Source organism: Cervus elaphus, chromosome 29 (genome assembly GCF_910594005.1).
Source record: "Cervus elaphus chromosome 29, mCerEla1.1, whole genome shotgun sequence".
Lineage (NCBI taxonomy): Eukaryota > Metazoa > Chordata > Mammalia > Artiodactyla > Cervidae > Cervus > Cervus elaphus.
This window is the reverse complement of record NC_057843.1, coordinates 9,546,289-9,569,567: the sequence shown is the minus strand read 5'-3', so window position 1 is coordinate 9,569,567 and position 23,279 is coordinate 9,546,289. Positions and strand designations below refer to the sequence as shown.

The 23,279-nt window shown below is 43.5% G+C and overlaps 1 protein-coding gene across 7 annotated transcripts in view; it reads left to right on the top strand.

Annotated features, from left to right (window-relative positions):
* The window catches only part of MSRA (methionine sulfoxide reductase A), a 363,204-nt gene that overhangs the window by 142,992 nt on the left and 196,933 nt on the right, over window positions 1-23,279 (top strand). For 6 of the 7 annotated variants that reach the window (XM_043890751.1, XM_043890755.1, XM_043890756.1 and 3 more), the window contains one exon: window positions 11,687-11,755. The exons of the other annotated variant lie outside the window; for it this stretch is intronic. In XM_043890751.1, the coding sequence (XP_043746686.1) occupies window positions 11,687-11,755 (69 nt within the window). The remainder of the gene's footprint in view (window positions 1-11,686; window positions 11,756-23,279) is intronic. 7 annotated transcript variants of the gene reach the window in all.

The following is a 23,279-nucleotide window of genomic DNA, read 5'->3' as shown; positions in this document are numbered from 1 at the left end:
GTTGTCTATTGCTGTATAACCAATTATCTCCAAATGTAGCAGCTTAAAAGCAAAATCATATATGATCTCATATTTTTTTTGGATGGGAGGAGGTTAGGAAATCTGGGTGTAGCTTAGCTGGGTGGCCCTGGATCCAGGTCTTATGAGGCTAGAATCAGGATGTCAGCTGGGCTGCATCTTCTGAAGGCTCTTTGTGGGGAGCATCCGTGCTATAGCTCAGCAGTCTCAACCTTTTGGGCACCAGGGACTGGTTTGGTGGGGGACAATATTTCCATGGGTTGGGGCGGTGGTGGGGTGTGTGGTTTTGGGATGATTCTCGTAAGGAGCGTGTAACCTAGATCCCTCGCATGAGCAGTTCACCGTAGGGTTTGCGCTCCTATGAGAATCTAAGGCCACTGCTGATCTGACAGAAGATGGAGTTTAGTCTGTAATGCAAGTGATGGCAATTGGTCGTAAGTACAAATGAAGCTTTGCTTGCTTGCCCACTGCTCACCTCCTGTTATGTGGCCTGGTTCCTAACTGGCCAGAGACCACTATCTGTCTGTGGCGTGAGGCCCTGCTCACTGAGGCCTACCATCAAATGAGCTTGAGAGCAGTCCTTTCCCGGTCAAGTCATCAGATGAGACTGCAGCCCCAGACAGCATCTTGACTTCAGCTTGTAGGAGACCCTGAACCAGAACTACCCAGCTTTACATTCTCACCTGCAATGAGGCCACTGAATTTAAAATGTACTTGGCATTTGAATGGTGAATTTCTTCCTCTTTGGGGGAAGAAATCTGCTTTATTCAGTGATGAATAAAGTGGAGATTTCTTTCTACTGTGAAGTTAGTAGCTGGGCAGGTTGAGAAGGTAGGGAAATATATTCTGTTCTCTATCTGTAGCTTACAGCCAACTTGGCTGGTGTGAAGGGGTGTGTTCTGGGTGTCATAGGGTAGAACTTAGAGTATATTTTCGTGTTGGGACAGTATCTCATGCATGGTGGTTAGAATCCTAGAAAGAGTTATATCTGAAACTCTTACAGGTTGAGCAGGCTCTTGTGGGCTAGCTTACCACCATTTACAACAGCATGTTCATGAGAAAATGGATTCTGTGTCCCAGATGTCCATCTCTTAAACATGCTTTTGAAATGTGACTCGTTTTAAAGTTGGGGACTTGCCTGTATTTCATTAGCTCCTCTCTAGCTACTTTCCTCACGGTAGTTTACATTTTGAGCTATCAGCCTTTTGGGAAGATAAAGTGACAGAAAATAGAGATGACTATAATTTACTCCTAGCACTAAGAGCCTGGCAGGCCTATCAAGGTATAATTTTATTCAAAATCAGACTTTCTGTTGGGCCTGCATTGAAGTCCCTTTAGAGTTGAGTTTTACCAGGTCACATTCATCTCCTTTTGTAGAATTCTAGAGTCTTAATCAGGTACTTCCAAAATCACTCAATCAGATTTAGTATATGAGAATGTACCAAAATGAGAATTACTCTTGGTCTGCCTTATATCCCCCTACTCCCAGCTCGTGTCTCTGTGGAAGCTGATGGCCTTCCAACTGGCAGAGACCATCATTTGGGCCCTGGGAGGGCCCAGTGGAAAGCTGCTTGCCTTGACCATGCACGTGCTTGATATTTTCAAACACGACACTCATTTAATTCAGCAATGCTCCAGCCAGTTGTTAGAGAATTCATCCCAGAGTCAACCCATCACTTAAATATGTAAGGGTCTGCTTGAGCACATATTCAAGGAAGAAAACCCAGTAGGCTCTGCTCTGGCCCTGGTGCTCTCTGCCCCTTTATTCAGTCAGGGGACCAGAAGAGCGTTTGAAGAGCCACTCTTGTCCCCACTCGGCTTCCCTGAGTTAGAAGTTCAGTTTTTTGTCACTCTTTCATGGTAGACAAGTATACAAAAACACCATAAAATGACTTCCTGTATCATCTGTAGAACTGTCGTTGGAGATTTTGTCTGTCATATTTCCTAATGTGAGTATCAGGCATCCCTCAATCATGTGACCAAGCCTGCTCTCTCAGAACGAGGGTCCATCTTCAAAGTGGATGAGCTACGATGCTATTGCTCTAATAAGAGTGGGATTAAAACTTTTTTTTTTCACTGCTTTTGGGAAACCAGTGGAGACCTTCATAGTAAAATCTTGATTTATCTTTCTTTTGAGGGAAATATAGAACATTTCCATCAGTTTTAAAATTATGAATGATGAGCTTAATCTCTATTCAGTCAATCTAAAATAGATTTTAAAATAGCCTTTTCTTCTGTTGTGGAGAAAAGTTACAAGGACAAGAGAAACAGACAGGATGGGAGACAGGCAGGAGAGAGGGGCAGAGAAATAATATATGTATATATTATATTATTTTAATATGCATTTTATATATATATACATATATATATAAAATTCCAGAATGGCAAAGTACTACTGATGTACCAGTCTGTTTTCTTCCTTCCCACCTTCCTTTCTTCCCTTCCTCCCTCCCTCTTTCTTTCCTGTAAAATAAAGAAAAGGTAAACCTAGAAATAGGGCTTCCCAGATGGCACATTGGTAAAGAATCCGCCTGCTAAGGCAGGAGACGTGGGTTCGATCCCTGGGTCGGGCAGATCCCATGGAGGTGGAAATGGCAACCCACTGCAGTCTTCTTGCCTGGAGAATTCCCGTGGACGGAGGACCTTGGCGGGCTACATACAGTCCATGGGGTCACAAAGAGTTGGAGATGACTAAGCGTGCACACACACACACACACACACACACAAACCTAGAAATACCTTTTATTTTATTTTAAGATAAATAATATTTTAATCCCATCTAAAATTTGCAGTGGTTGATCCTCCTAAAATCCTTTTCCTTTTGAAAGGAGGATAATCAACCTACTGCTTTGGAGAAGGCAGATGGAAACAAGTGGAATCACCTCTGGCATTTGTCCTGAGCCTGGATAAAATGTAAACATGGGGCTGAGCTGATCTGATTTCAGGGGCTGCTTGCTTACCACTGGCTGCTGTTGCATCTCAGGTGTGCCCTCAGCCCCAGGAAGAAGCTCCCAGGCTGCAGGGGTCATCACGGGTAGCAAAGGCTGGGGACATTTAAAATGTCTTTTGTTTCTGTTTTCAAGCAAGTAATGCATCCCATGGAGCAAAATTCAGAAGGTAAAAATAGGGTATTAAAAAAATAAATTGTAGCATATTATGCACATTATCTTACCTGTTGATTTCCCCCCCAATTAATGATGCCTTTTGTGGATAATTTCATGTCTTAACCTATAGAATTACTTCATTCTTTATAATGGGTGCATATTATTCCACATGCTGGACTATTTTGTGTAAAAGGTTAGTGCCAATTTCTTTACTCACAATCCTGAAATAACTATCTTTGTACATGAGCAAAATGTATTGTAGGAGCTAATGGGTGATGAATCTGTTTAATGGTCAGCGTTAATGTTGCATCTCCTTATCAATGTTTTATTCCCCTCAGACTATTTTATCTCTTTCTCCTTACCTCTGACATCAGCAATCATTTAATAGATTGAAAATGTATTGATTTCAATGGAAGCCAAATTGACACACATGTTCCTATCCATGACCATTCCTCTTTCTTTCTAATTAAGCTCCCAGATTTAGCTGTATCTCCTTCATTTTTAATGTCAAAGGATAGTTGAGAAAAGTTCCCTGTAAGGCTTGTAACAACATATTCCATTTTTTTGGTTAGGAGCTTCCACTTAGAAGTGAAGTCCTAATTCGTTTTCCTGAAACAACAGTCACAGGAAGCAAACTGGTCTGGCCTTACCCCGGTGCAGGCTTGCTTGGTGTGCTCAGGGGGGCTTTGCAGGGGAAAGATTGGTGCTGGTCTGGAACAGATTGCAAGGGGAGGTCCGTCCCATCAGGCTCAGCTGAGCAAAGAGCCCGGACATTTATCACTGTCACAGGGGGTGGAGGTGGGGGTGGGGACAGAGGCGTCACTGGACCAGTCCGGCCCATCAGAGACCTTACAGCAGACGCTGTGCCACCCGGGGGCAATGTGCGTCCTGCTTGAGGCCACTGCCAGGGTCACAGGAAAGGAGGAAGCCGACCGCTGATTGCTCGGGCGCTTTGCTCCAGACAGGCACAGCCTCTTCTCAGGGTGGTGTATACAGCTGCATGCAAGAGCCGATTCAGCAGTCTCAGTGGCAGACGCGGAGGATCCGAAGTGATGCTAGATGCTGACGAGGAGATGAGCACACACCTCTGTGAGGCTCGTGCTTTAATTCCATTCCCAGGCCTGGGATGCTCTGTACCACGCTGGTTATTTTCACATGGGGAACTGACCCTGGTAAACGCAAGCTGGGGACACCAAGTCTCTGAAGGGCGATTTTTTTTTAACTTTTTATTTTGTATTGGGGTATAGCCGATTAACAAACAAATGTTTTGATAGTTTCAGGTGAGCAGTGAAGGAACTCATTCTTACATATACGTATATCCATCCTCCCCCAAACTCCCCTCCCCTCCAGCCTGTGAAGGGCAACATTTTAAAAAACAATACTAAAAAGTATGATTTCTGTGTGATCCTCTATAGATACATTTGACATCCATCTTTGAAATCTACTTTAGGATCAATAACAAGCATCCCTTAGAAATCATTTTGGTGTACAGCCACATTTTTAAATACAACTGTTTTCAGCACTGTTATTCATGAAGATGTCGCATTCATCAAACTGACATATAGATCTTAACCCTTCAAGTAACCTTATTTTAAATGGAATTTCTCATCTCAAGATTGTCTAATTTGGGTGGTCATTAGGAATTACTTGTGTTAAGTGGGGCAGGGAGATTTCACAAAAATCAGGTGAAGATTTTTCCATCGATGAATATCACATGCTTATCATAGATGCCTAAGTTGACATGGTTCTTACATGTGGCAATTAATAACAGTATTACATGAGTGAAATGGAGTTCTAAAAATGAAATGAACGACGACGGAATGCTTTTCTTGGGATAAAGTAGCATGAATCGGGAACTCATGCTTGTCTGAGAATCGTGGGGTAACAGGATGCATCAGGAGCTGTAGGCAGTGCTGCTAACACAGGAGATTTGTGTAGATGGTCTGCAGCCCTAACAAGTGGGGCAGGGTCTTGGCTGGTCAGTGAAGAATGAATAGAAGGCAGCACTGTCTACCCTATATGACACGAACAGCAAAGCCAGTGCCTGGCACATAAGCTGTGTTCAGTCATTTTTTCTGAACTGTAATGTTATTTGGACAGAATATAGATCCTTGTGCCTTGACTTGGTGGAGCAGATATGCCCCCCAAGTCCCTCCACCAGCCTTCCTTCCTCATTGCCCTGCACGCCTGCCTTCCTGGGTCCATGAGCCCCAGGGCCCTGCACATCAGAGGGGGTGTAATAGGGCAGCCTTGCTACTGGGCTGGGTTGGTCCTGAAGTTCCTGAGCATCACCAGTGGCACTCAACATGCAGGGGGCCTTGGGTTCAGGAACAGGCAAGAGTTCGAGGTACTCTGGAACCCTGGAAAGAAAAGGATCCTTACGTGATCAAGCAGCAAGCAATCCGCTCATCGGTTCTTCTCATTTAAGAGAGTTTCTCTTGTTTCTCTTGCTCTTTTCTCCTCCTCAAAGAAAACAGAGGAACAGGGTTCAAAGGAAAATGTTTAGATTTGTTCAACTTGAAAATCTAGGTAAGATCTAGATTTCTTTTTTCTTACTGTTCCCCGCTTAACTGTTTATATTATTACTATTTTCTGATGCCATCACAAAGAAAAACTACTTATGATCATACTTTTAAAATTACTATGTAATATTCCATCTGAGGACTGTGTCACAGTTTACTTCATTGTCTCCCTTTTTTTTTTATGGTTTTTCATCCTTATAAACAATTCTGCTGTGATTTGTTGTTGTTCATGTGCTCAGTCGTGTCTGACTCTTTGCGACCCCATGGACTATACCCCACCAGGCTCCTCTGTCCGTGGGATTCTCTAGGCAAGCATCCTGGAGTGGGTTGCCATTTTCTTCTCCAGAAGATCTCCAGGGGATCTTCCCGACCCAGAGATCGAACCCGTGTCTCCTGCATTGGCAGGTGAATTCTTTACCACTGAGTCCCCAGAGAAGCCCTTGTTTGGAAACCTGTGCCTCAGTGCTGATTGTTTCCTAAGGTAGAAATAGTTTGCTTGCCACAGATGAGCTTTGTCATGGCTCAGATGACCGAGAGTAACATAGGACACAGCTCAGTGACTCAGCAGCAACAGAGGGTGTATGTGAGTTGGGTTTTGTGGGGTGAATAACATGACGGGGGGGCTGACACCCCTAGGTGGTCTGCAGCCCTGAGGCTTTAGTCCAGTCCAGGGATGGTTCTGGGCCCAGCAGTGGGCCTGGACTGCCAGGACCGTGGCTGCAGTTATAGGACTCTTCAATTAGCTGGTGTTGCCAAGATTACCTGCCTGGAGAGGCTTGACCCTTTAGGAGAATCTGGGGGCCTACTCTCCACCCCCCACTAAATGCTTTGCCATTTACCTTATAAATCCATGCCCTCCCCGCCCAGAAGATAGAAATTTTAGCTCTCAACTTGAGCACAGGATATAGCACTAATCCCCAGGTAGTTTGTGTCTGTATTTGCATTATTGCAAGTATGCGATTGAAGAGTTTCACTGTATTTTTTGTCAAGGAAGAAGACAGTCATAAAGTCTGAAGTGCATTAGACATTCATAAAACAAAACAAAACAAGAAACAGAGTCAGTATCATCTTCTAAAGCTTTTGAACGTGTCCCCCCCGGCCCCCCCACACCAAATCCCCTTCAGAATCTCTCCGAGAGTTGACTTTGACCCAGTCTTGCTCTAATTAACCTCCCTGCTCCTCAAGCACTGGGCTTTCAAGATAAATGGAAATCTATTCCTCGTCCTCACACGCCCTTGACTGAGGACACGTCACGGCCATCAGCCCAGGTCGTCCCCCTGGAGTGCGGCGCTTTGGAACGTGCGCCCACAGCGCCCAGCCAGGCAGATGGGAGGCACCCGCCTGCTGGGCCGGGCAGCAGATGTCCTTGTCAGACGGACAGACCCCTCCTGTCTCCGGCTCTGCTGGTGATCGATACTCAGTGCCCAATCAATGAGAGATGGCTCTGTTTAGTCCGTTTGATTGTTTCTGTGGTGAAATGTGCCACCACTTTTGAAAAAAAAATTATAAATGCTCTTTAAAAAATATTTTTAATTATAAATGCTCCTCACCCTCCAATCTCATTTGACCTTTAGAATATGTTTCAGCAGTCTCAGGTTCTTTGGCTCCCGAGTACTTGCCTCAGCAGAGTGTCAATGGGAAACTGCCCTTGGTCTGCAGGACTAGAACTGCCCTCGCTTGGTTTTTAACACCTCCCCTGTTCTCTCCTCCTGGAATGGAAAGTAGCACACAGTATCTATTCTTTTATCCATAAAGCTGTGTAGAGTCTGGAGGCTTTCAAAGAGTCTTTTTAAAAATTGCAATGGGTTATGTAGAAATGAGAAGGAAAATGGCTTCTTTCTTTGTACCATCTTTGTGGTTTATTCACTGAGACCAGGAATAGCAGAATGATTTCATCACACATGGCTTTCCTAAGGAATAAGAGACTCTGTGGGGTGCTAAGTCCAGACAAGATTTTGTGGTCATAGTCAGGGGTTGTGAAAGTGTGCTGTGATTGATTAATGATGTCTGCTGTGGACATGGAAGTGGAGGAGAGGTAAATGTGTGCCATGTATTTGCCATTCCTGACTCAGATCTTGTATAAAGCAAAGTCCACATGTAGATGCTGATACTAGCCTAACGGTTGTGTGTATTTTGTGCCAGGCACTCTTCTCAGTGCCTTACATATTTGATTCTCAAAGCAACCCATGAGGTAGGTGCAGATAAGGAAATGGAAGCACAGAGAGGCTGAGTTGCTAAGCCAAGGTCATACAAGTAGACAGTGGGAGAGCCGAGAGTCAGGGTCAGGCGGTTTTATCCTGGAGTCCAGGTCCTTAGCCCTGGATTCTGTACTCTTTCTCCTTGGCTAATGCTGTGTCTTTGCTCTCCAGGGAATGCTGTAAGGCTCAACTGTGGTTCAGAAAAAGATGCAAAATCAAGTTTAGAGCCTTGTTACCTTTGGGCCACAGGCTCTAGAATGAAAGATAAGACAGAGTCCCGGAGAGCCTTGGCAGTGAGGAGGGAGTTGCGCATGAACTTCTTCCTTCCCCTCTGGGCAGCATTTCCAGTCTTTCCACTTCTGCCTTCTCAGGTGGGAGAAGGTTGGAAGGGAAGATTGGAAGGGAAGAGGAATGGTGTTTAGGGACTGGAACAGAGGAATTCCTTGGTCTCCAGGCCATCTGACTGGGGAGACTTTCTGAGTGGCCTTTTTCAATGATCTTTTGTGTATAAGGGACACGTGTGTGTGTGTAGAGATACATCAGTGTATCAAATAGTAATCTTTCATAATGGCTAAAGAGGGACATTTTAGTACTTTAGTAGTTTGTTTCCCTTCATTAATGTAGCAACTGTTCATTAAACACCTATGTTGGGTCTTACAGTGTGCGGAAACTGTGGAAACAGTGAACCCATATGAGCCCTGCCTTCTCTGAGCTTGTAGTCTGCTCGCTGAAATAATGACTTAAGTGTCAGGTGCAGCTCTGACTGTAGTGGAGGGAATGAGGGGCTGAGGTGGCCAGACCACATGGGTTTTTGAAGTTCATTGAAGAGTTCTGATTTCCGCCTATGAGCAGTGGGAAGCTATGGAAAGTGGGGGAGAGGGTCAGGGACTTTCTGTTATATAATCAGTTAAAAGATAATTGTGGTGACACTGGGAAGAATGATTGAGAGGGGATATGGGAGAGCTGGAGGTGCTTGTAGGGGTCCAGGGCAAACAGGCCGTAAGAGTTGGGACGAGGGTGGTTTGGGTAGTGAAGGGAAGAAGTGAGAGGATTCTAAAGATACCTGAAAGGCAAAATTAGCCAGATTTGGTGATGGATTAGGTATGCATACCAAGGGAGAGAGAGTGGGCAAGGATGCCCTGAAAGTAGGAGGATGTGGTCCTATTCCCAGGGATAGGGATGCTAGAAGAGGGTCAGTTTTGGTGAGGAAGGTCATCCTGTATTGGAAGTGCTTTTGAGCTGTCCCTGAGGAGATGTCAAATAAGCCACAGTGTTTATGGAAACCATGTAGTGTTTTGGCTGGCTATACGTATGTCCTATTGGACTGTCCTGGGAAACTAAGTGCTACAGAAAAAAATTTAGAAATCTACAATTTAGTTGACTTAAAAAAATTCAAACAAACATATTTTCATCTGGGAATTAAGAATCTAACAATGACAAAGACAACTGATAGTGATAAATATCTTGCATAATATTCATAGTTCTTTTTGTTTTTGCATATTTCTCTGCCAGTCTCTTCCCACAAGCATTCATATTTTTGTTAGCTGTCATCATAGTCTGCATTCAGTATGTAATAGCATTGTTTTTACTTACTGTTATCCCAAATATTTTTTCACATTTCTATTTCTCTCTCAAATTCTGTGTTTAGTATAAATAAAGTTAAAAAAATGTTACATGATATTCCATGCTTGTGATAAATTATGAGTGATAATTTTCTAAGCTGTTTCTCTGTTTTTGGATATTTAATTGATTTAAAGATTTCTTTATTATTTATACGTGAGTAAATATCATTATGTCTACCACCTGTTTTTTTTTTTTTTCTCTTGCATTTTTCTTTAAATTCTCATGAGTGAGATTAGTGGGTTAGCTTTCGAATGGGATTACAGCTCTTTGATATATGTTTTAATACCTCTGACAGGGACTCTGGGCTCCTAACTATAGAATAGAGCTGTGACTTCCTCGTGGAGCCTCACCACCTTCCTTTGGGTTCAGTAACCAATGGTCCCACCATCGTCTGAGCGCTGTCCAGGGTACCACGGCCACCTGTGACCTTACTCCTTGCATCTGCTGGAGGTGCCAGTTACTGCCTCGAGGCTGTAAGGCTTGTAAGCCAGGTTCAGCCTGATTCCTCCTCTTCACCCAGTTCTTCTGTCCTTCAAATAGTACCACCATTGCTTAGGAACCCATGGGGTCCCCTGAAATGATGGAATAGAGGAAGGAATGGACTAATCTAGACTGAGCCTTATTAGCCTCCAGGTTCTAAAAGATGCTGTGGTGCTGTGGAGGCTGCCTAGGGGTCTCGTGGGTTTGGATGGGAGTCTCAAGACCTTTTATGATCAGGTGCCTGCCTATCAATCTCTCCTTAAGTGCTGCTGCTTCTCAACGCATCACCTTTACTGTGCCTGGACTGGTCTCTCCTCTGGCCCAGGACAATGTCTTGGTTGCATCGACTCCTGGCTCTCACTCGAGTTGCTGCCTCACCCTCTGCCTTTCTATGTCCTACTCCTCCTTTTAGACTTGACACTAATTATAATTTCCCCAGGTTCCTGGCTCCACCTTGCAGCTGGCTGTCCCTCTGCTGCAAACTCTTCCAGTACCTTTAGTCCCCACTCCAGGACTTAGCACATCATTGTAAGCTTGCCTTTGAAATTTTATCTCTTGAAGATAATTGTACACTCCTCGAGGGCAGGAATCATGTCAGTCTCTGCCCAACTCTGCCAAATCCCTCAGTACCCAGCTTTGGTACTGAGCCCTGTGCCAGAGTTCAGTAAATCTAATGTGACCCATTAGATCGAAATATCCATGCACCCTGATGCAGTGTCAAAGTGTTTTCAATGTAAATGTCCGTATTCCAAAATTGCTGAGGATCAAATTAGGCTACTCGTAGATGAGCCATACTCAGATCCTCTGTTACCTGGTTTTGGTTTGGGAGCTATGAGAATAAGTTAAGGCTGAAAAAACATAAGCCGGTCACTTTTTATTTCTAAGTCCTTGACATGCACTCAGGTGGAAGGAGGACTGGTGGAGGTGATGAGGTTGGATGAAGGGTAGTAAGAAGCACTGAAATGAAGGTCTGTCTGGTCTTTAAGAAGACAAGTGTCATTGGCCCCTGAAACGGTGCTTGACTTGTGAAATGATGCTGTCTGCAGTGTTACCCTGTTGTCTTTTTATTATCATTATTATTTTAGTACTTATCATTTATTTGGTTGCGTTGGGTTTTAGTTGCAGCATGCCTTTGTTGTGTCATGCGGGGTCCTTTGTTGTAGTGCACAGACTCTCTAGTTGCGGCGCACAGGCTTCATTGCGCCTCCGCATGTGGGATCCTAGTTCTGCAACCAGGGATCTCACCTGCATCCCCTGCTTGGCAAGGCAAATTCTTAACCATTGGACCACTGAGGAAGTCCCTACCCTGTAGTCTTTCCAGCTTACTTCTGACCATCAGCAGTCCTCAGGGAAAGCCACCGCAGTTCACCCTGGAGCCCCAAGCTCCCTTTGTTTTCCAGGGCATGGCCTGGCACAGAGGGACCCTCTGGCCGGGAGTCGGGAGCTTCTAGGCTGGGCTGGCTCTGCCACCCCCAGCCGCACAGCTCTGCACATGGCTCAGGCCTGGGGGTGCTCACTGGTGAAATGCCCTGCCTGAATGAGGCCATCTCTGGGCTTTTGTGTAACTGAGATTAAAAAAATAATAATAATTGAAACTCTCTTAAGAGGGTGAACTTTAGTGCTGTTTCTAACTAAAAATGAGAAATAGGCTCTCTGACACATTTAATGACATGTGTTAGTATGTGTGTAGAACTTTACACTTAACTTGATTTTCTTTCTTTCTTTCTTTCTTTTTTTCTAGCCAAACATCATGTCAATGGCAACAGAACAGTTGAACCTTTCCCAGAGGGAACACAGATGGCTCTATTTGGTAAGATATCAATTCTGAAAGAAAACCCAAATTGTGTGCAAAGACTCGTGCCAAATTTCTGAGTTTTAGCAAGTGTCCTCGGGGCTTCAAAATCTGGGCTCTTCTAGATATTTACAAGTTGTTACAGCCAAAAAATTATCGAGTTCTTAGTATTTCTGGGATCAGAAAAGCTTATTCTATAGAATTTAGTATGCTTTCCTTCCTCACTTTGCAAGTCAAATATCAAACTGTATATTTACTATTCTTATGTCCACACTCTGAATTAACCTGATAATTTAGGAGTTGAATTTTTCTTTCCTAAGAAAGATTTTTTTCCATATACACATTTACATATATATGTGCATGCTCAGTCACTTCAGTCGTGTCCAACTCTTTGCGACCCCTTGGACTGTCCATGGAATTCTCTAGGCAAGAATACTGGAGTTGGTTGCCATTCCCTTCTCCAGGGGGTCTTCCTGAACCTAGATCTCCTGAGTTGCAAACAGATTCTTTACTGTCTGAGTCACCGGGGAAGCCTATATGTATATATACACATACTATACATATATATATATATACACACACATACATACGTATATGTACAAAAGCTGGGGTTCAAACAGCTTTGAGATGTCATTCCCCAGAGAGCAATCTAATTGGACGGTCTCTTTTTCCTCCATTATGAATTGAGCATATTCCTGTTTTTTGTTTGTTTGTTTCTCTGGTTCCTTCCCCTTAGCCTTTAGACACATTCTCTGATTTCTTTCATCCTAAAGCTCTCAATTCCCCTGACTTCACACCCCCCTCCAGCTTCCATCTCCCCTCTGGTCCTGGTGGAAGTCTCCTGCAAGGGCTTTTGATGTAAAATTGCTTTAAGCACTGAAGTGTCTTTGAGCCAGAAATTAGCCTCCTGACAACAGAGTCTCTCAATTAGCATATTCAGGATAAAATGTTTCCCTAATCCCAGAGTTAGTCATCACTGATGATTAACCCTGGAGAGTTATGAAACAGGGACCCACTTCTGCCCAGGTGTTTGTAAATCTTGCTCTGTGTGGGCTGTCACCTTTTAAAATATACTGGTCAGTAATTAGAAGTTATTATGCCCAGAAATTTAAGTGGAGCATCTGGTTTTTGTAGAAAAAAGCATTTGTTGTTGTTCAGTCACTAAGTTGTGTCTGACTCTTTTCAACCACATGGACTGGAGCACGCCAGGCTCCCCTGTCCTTCACTATCTCCTGGAGTTTGCTCAAATTCACATCTACTGAGTCAGTGATGCTATCTAACCATTTAATCCTCTGTCGCCCCCTTCTCCTTTTGCCTTCAGTCTTCGCAGAAGAAGGGAAAGAGTCGGCTCCAGTGAGTCATCTCTTTGTGTCAGGTGGCCAGAATATTGGAGGTTTAACTTCAGCATCAGTCCTTCCAATGAATATTCAGGGTTGAGGTTTTTTTTAGGATTGACTGATTTGATCTCTTTGCGTTAATTATTACTATAAGATGTGTGCTCACTATTTGATTAGTTAAGTTTCCTCTGAGAAATTATGTTCAATGATGGCATTTTTACTCAAGTTATAGGCCAAGCTGAGTGTCTGTTACCAGGGGACGACAAGAGTCATATAATTGTTCAAAGGGTTCTTTTGGTGTCTTTTAGCTTTGTGAACCCCCAGAAACTAGGTTCCATGTCATACTGGGAAATGTGAAATGAGACTGACTGGGCACAGATTTCCTCCTGTCCTGATATTTTAGGAAAGACTCTTTCCCAAAGGATTGATGATGTTGTTGGCCACATAATTGAAAATATCAGTGCATAAAGCTCTGTAGCAAGATTATTATTACTCTAAGTTTGTGAAAGGTTTGCTTTAGAGTGACTTTCCTAAAAATCCTAACCCAAGGCCTTCATTGTTTGACTGGGCAAGCAACTCCCCGTCTCCCAGCCTCAGTTTTCTCAGCCGTGAAATGGGGAGGCTGATGGTCTGAGACTCTCCCCTTGGCTTCTGCATCTTCCATAGTCAGGGCTATAGGCTCATCTGGCTGCAGGCTGCCCTGGGAAGCCCTCTGTGAATGGCCAAGGGGTGTGCTTTTAAAAGAAACAAATTGTGTACCTAACCTCTACCAGTGCAGAATTATACAGATTGTAAACCAGAATAACATCCCCTGACATCTGAGGACTTGTGCTTTGTTAGAACTGCAGTTTGCCTCTTCCAGGTGCTTAAATGAAGGCCCCTGCTTTGGTTAACTGCACACAGACATTTGATATTTGTGCTTTCAAAACTATCCTCTCTTGATATAGCTTGTCCACCTGGCCTGCGCTGGGGAGTGGATGGGTTTTGGGGTGGGGATCTGTCATTCAGGTTATTTATAGTTGTACTGAAAAAGTAAGACTAACCAGCTTCTTGACACATCTTGGGCATTTAGTCCTCACAGTACCTTGTAAAGCTGGTCGGAGTGCACAGTCCCCTTCTCAGAGAGGTAATATGATTTATCACAAGTCCCTCAGCCAGAGAGATGATGGAGCTCGAATGTGAGCCTGGGTCTGACTGACCGGAAGTCCACACTCTTTTCCCCACGTCCCCGGACACTTGACTCTGGTTACAGGAGCTCTGGGAGAGTCTGGTAGAGTCAGAATTGCCTTTCGGCTAGATCATCTGTGCACAAAAGCATGAATTCCAGCCAAGTCAATTTAGCAAATTGATTTGTGAATTTCTGTGCATTTCCAGAGTGCTCTGAAGTACTCTTGAGACACAGCTTTTGCCGGGAAAACACCGCTTGGAGTGACATCTCCTACTATTTATCATTTTCCCCCATCTGATCTTAGTAGCAGGCATTAATGCGCAGGAGAATGTCTGACATCGACTTGCCTGTGAGGTCACCAAAGCAACAGTGGCACTGTGTATGCGTCCAAACTCATTCTTCAGCCTGGGAAGGCTTTAGTATTTTATGCCAAGAGAGTATCAGCTATTCCCATTTCATTATCTATCAGTTAATCATTTGAATGTACCTTACGGAATGCTGTCTAAATAGAAACTTTTAAATTTAATCCACTCTGAAGGTGCACTCCCATTAGCATTTAGCTTAGGATGGCTGATGTAAGGAAGGGTACAGTGAGGGTCAAGGGCAGGCTTCATTCTAAGAAATGTATGAATGTGTTATTATATCAAGTGACCAGATAATGTATGGACAGTTCCTTAAAAGCTGTTTTTGGCACTCAGTCTTCAAAGATTATTTTTAAGACAGGACGTTCATTTTTTTCCGGCTCTCTTTCGTGGCCCAGTTAGTTTTCCCCTTGTCTCGTTTTTCTGTGATCACTGTCCTTTAACTTTTCCACGGCTCTTTTCTTTCCTCTGCACTTTAGGACGATGATAATGAAGGTAATAGTCCTGCTCTCCCGGTGGGCTTCTCCTTGTCTGTGTCTGTTGCTCCCTTTCAAGTCAGTGGGAGCCCCCTTTTCACAGGCCGGAGAAGTGGACCCGAACATTTTGCAATTACTGAGTGTCTTTGTTCCTGGCGGCTGAGTGCCCAGTGGCAGCCAGCCCTTTGATCACACCACAGCCCTGTGAAGGGGGCATCACTGGGCGCTTTTAGAGCCGGAAAAACTGAGGCACCCAGAGATGAAAGAGGTCTGGTCAAGTAAAGGCAGTGCTTCCGCTGGCATGAGGACGTCCACGTGATGGCTGCCCACACGCTGTGCCTGGCTTTGAAGGGTCCTCCCCAGCTCTCCGTGTCTTAACAAAAGTGAGCAGAGGGCCCCTCCACCCAGGCAAAGGGCACGAGCCCCTGCCTGTCTGCAGTGGTCATTCTCAAGCATGGATCAGCCATTCACTTTATTAAAGGTGCTCCATCATCAGGAAGAGTTATCATTTCCAAATAAGATAGGAATTCATTGAGAAGCGTGCAGAGAAATCAGGGGTTGGGGCGCCAGGCTTAACATGTGAAGAGTTTTAGTGCAATCTGAAAAAGTGAGATACAGATTTTTAAAACTTTTGAGTTCAGTACTTGATCATAACACTTATTATCCAAACCCAGATACTTTTTTTTTAAGAGTGAAAAGGGTGCTGTTAAAAAATGTTATGTATTTTAAACTTTTTATTGGAATGTAGTGGCTTCATAATATTGTGTTATTTTCTGCTGTATAGCACAGTGAATCAGCCACATGTACACATATATCCCCGCTTTTTGGGACTTCCTTCCTGTTTATGTCACCATAGAGCGCTGAGTAGAGTTCCCTGAGCTATACACACATACACATACACACACGGGAGAATCCTAATGAGAGTGTGTATTATAAGCGATTGTGCCGAGAATAATAAATACACATTGATTAAAGTTGCATTGAAAAGTAATAAACTGAGAGATATAAAAGGAAATAAAGAAAGATTCCAATGCAGTAGCCTTACCTTATGTACCATATAGCATCAATACCAGGAGTTACATTAACTTCTAAGATTTTACTCAGTATACCTGGCTATTGTTATATTCTTTCTAAATGACTTGAAATGTTAGTTCATATTTATACCTGGCTGTTGTTATATTCTTTTGACTGACCTGAAATTCATAGTTAATTCATATTTATACCTGGCTCATAGCACTTAAGTAAGAGATGGGGAATTATCCGATCATACCTTTGCAGTTCTAATCATGTACTAGTACTGTCCAATGGGGCTTCCCTGGTGGCCCAGTGGATAAGGAATCTGCCTGCAATGCTGGAGACACAGGGGATGCGGGTTTGATCCCTGGGTCAGGAAGATCTCCTGGAGGAGGACGTGGCAACCCACTCCAGCATTCTTGCTTGGAGAATCCTGTGGACGGAGGAGCCTGGTGGGCTACAGTCCCTGGTGTTGCAGAGAGTCGTACATAACTGAGCAACTAACACACACTGTCCAGTGAGGTAGGGTGATGAGCTCTTCATCAGTAGAGGTATTCAAATGAGAAATCGATTCTACCTAGTCTGGAAGTGGAAGTAAATGACTTTTAAGAGGTTTTCTTCTCAATTAATGAGAATTGTCTTTGTTTCAGAGTGTTAAACCATTTTGAAAAAAATTGCTTCTAACTGTAAATTTTTGATGCTGTCATTTGGAAACCCCCATCCAGGCAGTTTGGTGAGAGGTAAAAATTCTGCAGTGAGAGGCTGTAGTGGCCAGGAAATGATTGATACCAAATAGCAACAGCAGAAGTAGCTCAGTGAATTCACAAGGTTATTGTGGGTTTTAGGCTCCCACTAGCCTGGCAGATCAACATGCAGAAAACTAAGATCATGGCATCTGGTCCCATCAGTTCATGGCAAATAGATGGGGAAGCAGTGGAAACAGTGACAGACTTTATTTTGGGGGGCTCCAAAGTCACTGCAGATGGTGACTGCAGCCATGAAATTAGAAGATACTTGTTCGTTGGAAGAAAAGATGTGACCAACCTCAGTTCAGTTCAGTCGCTCAGTCGTGTCCGACTCTTGGCGACCCCATGAATCACAGCACACCAGGCCTTCCTGTCCATCACCAACTCCTGGAGTCTACCCAAACCCACGCCCATTGAGTCGGTGATGCCATCCAGCCATCTCATCCTCTGGTCGTCCCCTTCTCCTCCTGCCCCAATCCCTCCCAGCATCAGGGTCTTTTCTAATGAATCAACTCTTCACATGAGGTGGCCAAAGTACTGGAGTTTCAGCTTCAGCATCAGTCCTTCCAACCTAGACAGCATATTAAAAAGCAGAGACATTACTTTGCCAACAAAGGTCCGTCTAGTCAAAGCTATGGTTTTTCCAGTAGTCATGTATGGATGTGAGGGTTGGACTATAAAGAAAGCTGAGTGCCGAAGAATTGATGCTTTTGAACTGTGGTGTTGGAGAAGACTCTTGAGAGTCCCTTGGACTGCAAGGAGATCCAACCAGTCCATCTTAAAGGAGATCAGTCCTGAATATTCCCTGGAAGGACTGATGTTGAAGCTGAAACTCCAATACGTTGGTCACCTGATGCGAAGAACTGACTCATTTGAAACAACCCTGATGCTGGGAAGGACTGAAGGAAAGAGGAGAAGTGGATGACAGAGGATGAGATGGTTGGATGGCATCACCGACTGCATGGACATGAGTTTGAGCAAACTCTGGGAGATGGTGATGGGCAGGGAGGCCTGGCGTGCTGCAGTCTGTGGGGTCACAAAGAGTCGGATACGACTGAGCTGAACTGCACTGATCCTGGCAGAGACAGCTCTGGGAACTCAAACTACTACAAAACCTATTCTCTGTGTCATAGCCTTTTGGTCTCTTTAAACAAGAGGAAGCAAAGGACAACCCAAGACATCATGTGAATGTACTGTGATCTTGTTACAGTTCTCTGTTTCTAGCCACAGAGCCAAGAATTTGCTAAACTCTTTCCCAACTAGCTGTGTGGGAGGCCTGATCCCAGAGCAGGGGCCAGTGGCTGTCAGAGGCCCATAGACATGCCCCACCCCGGGGGACACACCTTCTGTAGAGGAAGAGCTCATTGTTTGTAAGGTGAACCAATCATAAGATATCTGCACCCCCCTCCCCACCCCGACTTGAATCAGGGGTGATTTTTGAAACAGCCACAGTTATTTTGTCTCCTGGCCAAGAACACAGCATTGAAAGCAGCAGGCAATATGTCAGACTTCAAAGGAAAAATATATTGGTGTCTCATTGGCCAGGATCCAACATTATGTTGGTAAATAATCAAATCCCGGTGTGGCATATTTCTCCCTGAACCTTGACTGAAAACTATGGAAGACCATTCTGTGAGCTGCGGAGCGGCAGTCACTCATTCCAAGAAAAAGGCCAGAAAGAATGACTTTGAAATGTGTTTATAATTAACTAAACAATCTAAATTCACAAGACGGTTAGAACAGCAGGCTGCTCACTGGTGCGAACTTCTGAAGTGAGGAGGCACTTGGGGAAGCCAAAATAGGCCTTCCCCGCAGGGTAATCTGAAGCACCTTTAAGGGACATGTAGCTGGTCATGTGGAGACATGCTTTAAGACACATTTTATTTTATGCATCTTTTGCATATGTGTAATGATCTGAGCTTTCATTTCCTTTTTGAGTGTGGAAGGGTCTAATAACAAGGGCAAGGCGGGGAGAGACTTTTCAAAGTCCCATGATGAAAATTCCTTTTGTTGTGTGTGGCACGGCCCAGGATTGTCCTGGTCCTGGTCCAGAAGGCACAGATGTGGTATCAGAGACCCCCGTCCTGGGGTGGGGAGGGTGAGAGCATGGCAGCTTGAGGTGGGTGGGGATTTCTGTGTCCAGAGAAAGCAACTTCACCCTTGATAGGAAGCAGTGGGTCAAATAGTGTCTGATAAAGTAACCCTTGACTGGTCTGGAGATTGTGTATCCATCAACCCCAACCACGTGGAACGCTTGTAAGAACGAGAAAGTAAGCACACCCTCCCGCCAAAAGTTGCAGAGAAGTCCATGAAGAATTCAGAATTCACAGACATCTTTGGAGTTAGGTGATGGGCTTCCCCGATAGCTCAGATGGTCAAGAATCCGCCTGCAGTGCAGGAGACCTGGATTTGATGCCTGGGTGGGGAAGATCCCCTGGAGCAGGGAATGGCGACCCACTCCAGTATTCTTGCCTGGAGAATCCCATGGACAGAGGAGCCTGGCGGGCTACAGTCCATGAGGTCACAAAGAGTCGGACCCGACTGAGTGACTGAGCTTGAGCACTATTATTTCTTTCAGTGGAGTTTTAAAAAATATTCAAGTTTTCATTCTTTATTATGAAAAATCTCAACCATGTGTAAAAGTAGACTAACATAGTGAAGCCTCACTAACTCAGCTTCAGCAGTTATCACTCAGGCTAATGTGCTTCATCTCTGTTCCTATTCACTCTCTCTTCTCCACCCCAGGTAATTTTGCAGCAGATCTCAGGTATCATATCATTTCATCCAGGAACAGTTAGGCACGTATCTCTTTTTAAGAGTGGATTTTAAGAAAACATACCACAATGCCATTAGTGTAGTGAAGTTGCTCAGTCGTGTCCGACTCTTTGCAACCCCATGGACTGTAGCCTACCAGGCTCCTCCATCCATGGGATTTTCCAGGCAAGAGCACTGCCATTATCATACCTCAAAAAATAGTTCCATAATATCATCAAATATCCCATGAGTGCGTATTTCTACTCTTGTCTCATAAATGTTTCTTCAAACCATCCCTTAGAATCAAGATCCAAATAGAGTCCATATACTGTAATTGATTTAGTCTCTTTTAGTCTATAAATCCACCCTTCTATTTTTCCTTATAATTTATTTGTTTAAAACTCTAGATCATTTATTCTGGTACTATCTCCTTCAGCCTGGATTGCATGAACATGTTTGTAAAGCCTCTGTATTTTCTGCAAATCAGAAATTAGAAGACTGATCAGAATCCATAGGTGGGGTGTGAAACCATCCAGCAGGCGTTGAATATCTGGTTCTCTCTCTTGGTGAAGTCAGCACCCCCTAATGATCATTGTCTTGATCTGTTACATTATTAGAAGCTGCAAGATGGTGGTATTTAAATTCTTGCATTTCCCTTTATTTATGGCCTACGATATTTCTTTCTTTTTTCTTTTAAATTTATGGCCTAGAATATTTCTAAAAAAAGAAACTTCTCTTTATCAATAATTTGGTTACCTAGACCTCCAGTTGATTAGGAAAGCAACTTCATTTTTATCCCTATGTTTACTGTTTTGCTCCATGTATCTGAACATGGATTAAATGTATATTCATGAGTCAGAAGCATGTATAAGTATAGTTGCTTAAGTCAAAAGTGATTTAACAAGTGATGGAAACCTCTTTAATTGGACTGAATGACCATTTTCACTTGGGCATTTAATCAACTTATTAAAATTTGTAACCATTTGGTCAAACATTTGAAAATATAATCACAGTAGACAGATTGCCTCAACAGATTTGGGTAAAACAAAGTAACAGGCACGTGGTCAGGTGGCAGAAGGTTATGTCTCCAGAAAAACTGGATCTGAGGGCCCACCATCTTCTCTCCAGTTCTTGCCCCAGATCTTGTGACCAGATGCTCCCGGGCATGTCCCAGTCCTGAACTTCCACAGCCCAGGGTGTAAAATCAACTCCAGAGAGGGCCTGGGGTCTTGGGGCCGGCTTGCTTCTAGAGGTGACATGCTTTCAGAATATCAAAATGATGAAAATGTATGAGGATCCAAGAAGTGACAAAGCCTTCCCAGGAATGCTGCCCACTGCACAGACTAACAGCTGGGCTCTCTCACCTGGAGCTCCTTTTCATGTTTTTGGCTTAATATGTGACTGTGTTGGAGGTAACGGGAGACATGTTTATCAGAGTGCATTTGCTCTGCTTTCCAGTTTTCACAGACAGAGTAGGTAACACTGTCTGTGGTTCTCACTGCCAAACGTTTTGAAATTCAAGAAGGGGAGCTATTTACTGACTCATTTTTTGTCTCATTTCATTTTTATTATTTACCATTTAATATGCTTTTTGGTAAGTTGTCTTAAATTCTTCTTTTGGAGTAATGCTGTGTATAAGTAAAGTAAATAAAAGTAAAGTAATTCCTATGAATGAAATTTCTTATGCCCAATGCAACAGTTTTTTGTTTGTTTGTTTGTTTTTTTTAAGGGCAAGAAAATATAGCACAGGGAGCTTAGCCAGTACTCTGTGATGACCTAGAAGGGTAGGATGGGAGGTGGGCGGGAGGGAGGTCCAAGAGGGTATATATATACATATGTGTATGTGTATTGCTGATTCATGTTGTCATACAACAGTAACTAACACAATATTGTAAAACCATTATGTGTGTGTGCTAGTGGTTCAGTCGTGTCCAACTCTTTGTGACCCTATGGACTGTAGCCTGCTGGGCTCCCCTGTCCATGGAATTTTCCGGGCAAGAATACTGGAGTGGGTAGCCATGCCCTTCTTAAGGGGATCTTCCTGACTCAGGAATTGAACCCAGGTTTCCTGCATTGCAGGCAGATTCTTTACCATCTGAGCCACTGAAGAGCATCCAAATATGGCTCTGGGCAGAACCTGGAGGGAACACAGTTCTTGAAATAAGGGAAACAAAGGTGGTAAGCACCACACTGAACCAACTTTTCCCTGAGGGCACTTCCAAAAGTTCACAGTTGCTTATTTAAAAGAGTAAGAGCAAGCAGGCAAATAGAAAGTGTTTCCTACTAGGCTGAAGGGGCAGAGTCTAAGGGCGGCTAGAGTACCTGTAAGTCAATGGGAAACATTCCATAAGGAAGGAGTAGTAGAAACAAACAAAAGAGATTAGTAGTTAAAGGAAAAAAGTCAATAGAAACAGACCCAGAGATGAGTCCGATGTTTAAATTAGCAGATAAGGACCTAGAATAGATACTATAAATACATGAAGCAATTTACAGGAAAAAGATGGGCAGAGTGGGGTAATAGAGTAATATCAACAGAGAAATGTAAACTATAAAAAATGAAATAGAATTTCTAGGAATGAAAAACACAACATCTGAAACTTAAAGAGCTATTACTGGATTATCTTAACAGGAGATTGGACTTTACATTAGAAGTGATCAGTAAACTTTAAGAGAAGTCCATAGAAATTATCTACACAAAGGGACAGAGAGAGAAAATAATTTTACAAAATGAAGAGAGCCTTGGTGATTATGAGACCATGTCAGTTGGTCTAATGTATGTGTAATTGGAGTGTCAGAAGGAGCCCAGAGAGAGATACTGGGGCAGAAATACATTTTTGAGGAAGTAATAGCCTAAATTTGATGAAATATTATTGGGAGGTAGTCAAGATAAATGCCAAAACTGGAGGGTCAAATGCAAGGTTCAAATCAGGACCAAGGAATAAAGTTTTTCGTGGTCATGAAGACTTAGTGATGGAACAACAACAACAAAGGTTAATAAACATAGATGAATATACAATGGGGAAGATCTGTTTTTCTCAAAGGCCACCCGTGTTCCCACTTTACACTCTTAACTCCTTTTAGAAGGCATTGTTCCTCCCTCTCTGGTTCCATGGTGACAGTGTGTTGAGATGGACTCAGACCTGGGTTCAGATCCTAGCTCTATTTCTCACTAGGAAATCATTACAGTCTGTATCCTGGAATCATCATTTATTAAATGAAAATAATGATAAATTTCTCACAAGGCAGGTCTCAATGGTATAGACTGTGCATTTTATAGGGTCACAAGGGTCACAGTAGGCACTCAACAGATAATAATTTCTTTCTTCTGCTAAACTTATCCTCATTGTGGTTAGCTGGCATCACTACCCACCCAGTTAGCTGGATTAAGGAAATTGTGCTTTATCTTAAGAGCAACAAGAACCATAGATATGATTTTCCCCAACTGTCCTCCCAGCTGTACCATACCATTCCTTCTTGATGAAGTGGAATGATCCAGGCTGACCTCAGCCTCCCGTTAATGTTTTTCTGTTTCTCAGGAAAGATAAAAAGAGGGTCCCATTGTACTTTGTGGTTGCAGATTATCTGGGCAGCCTTTCAGGAAAATTCTTTCATCTGGAATTTCTTTTCCGCCTCCACATGTCCTACATTTTCTCTTAGGATTCAGCTAGAACTGAAGGCCTTCTGC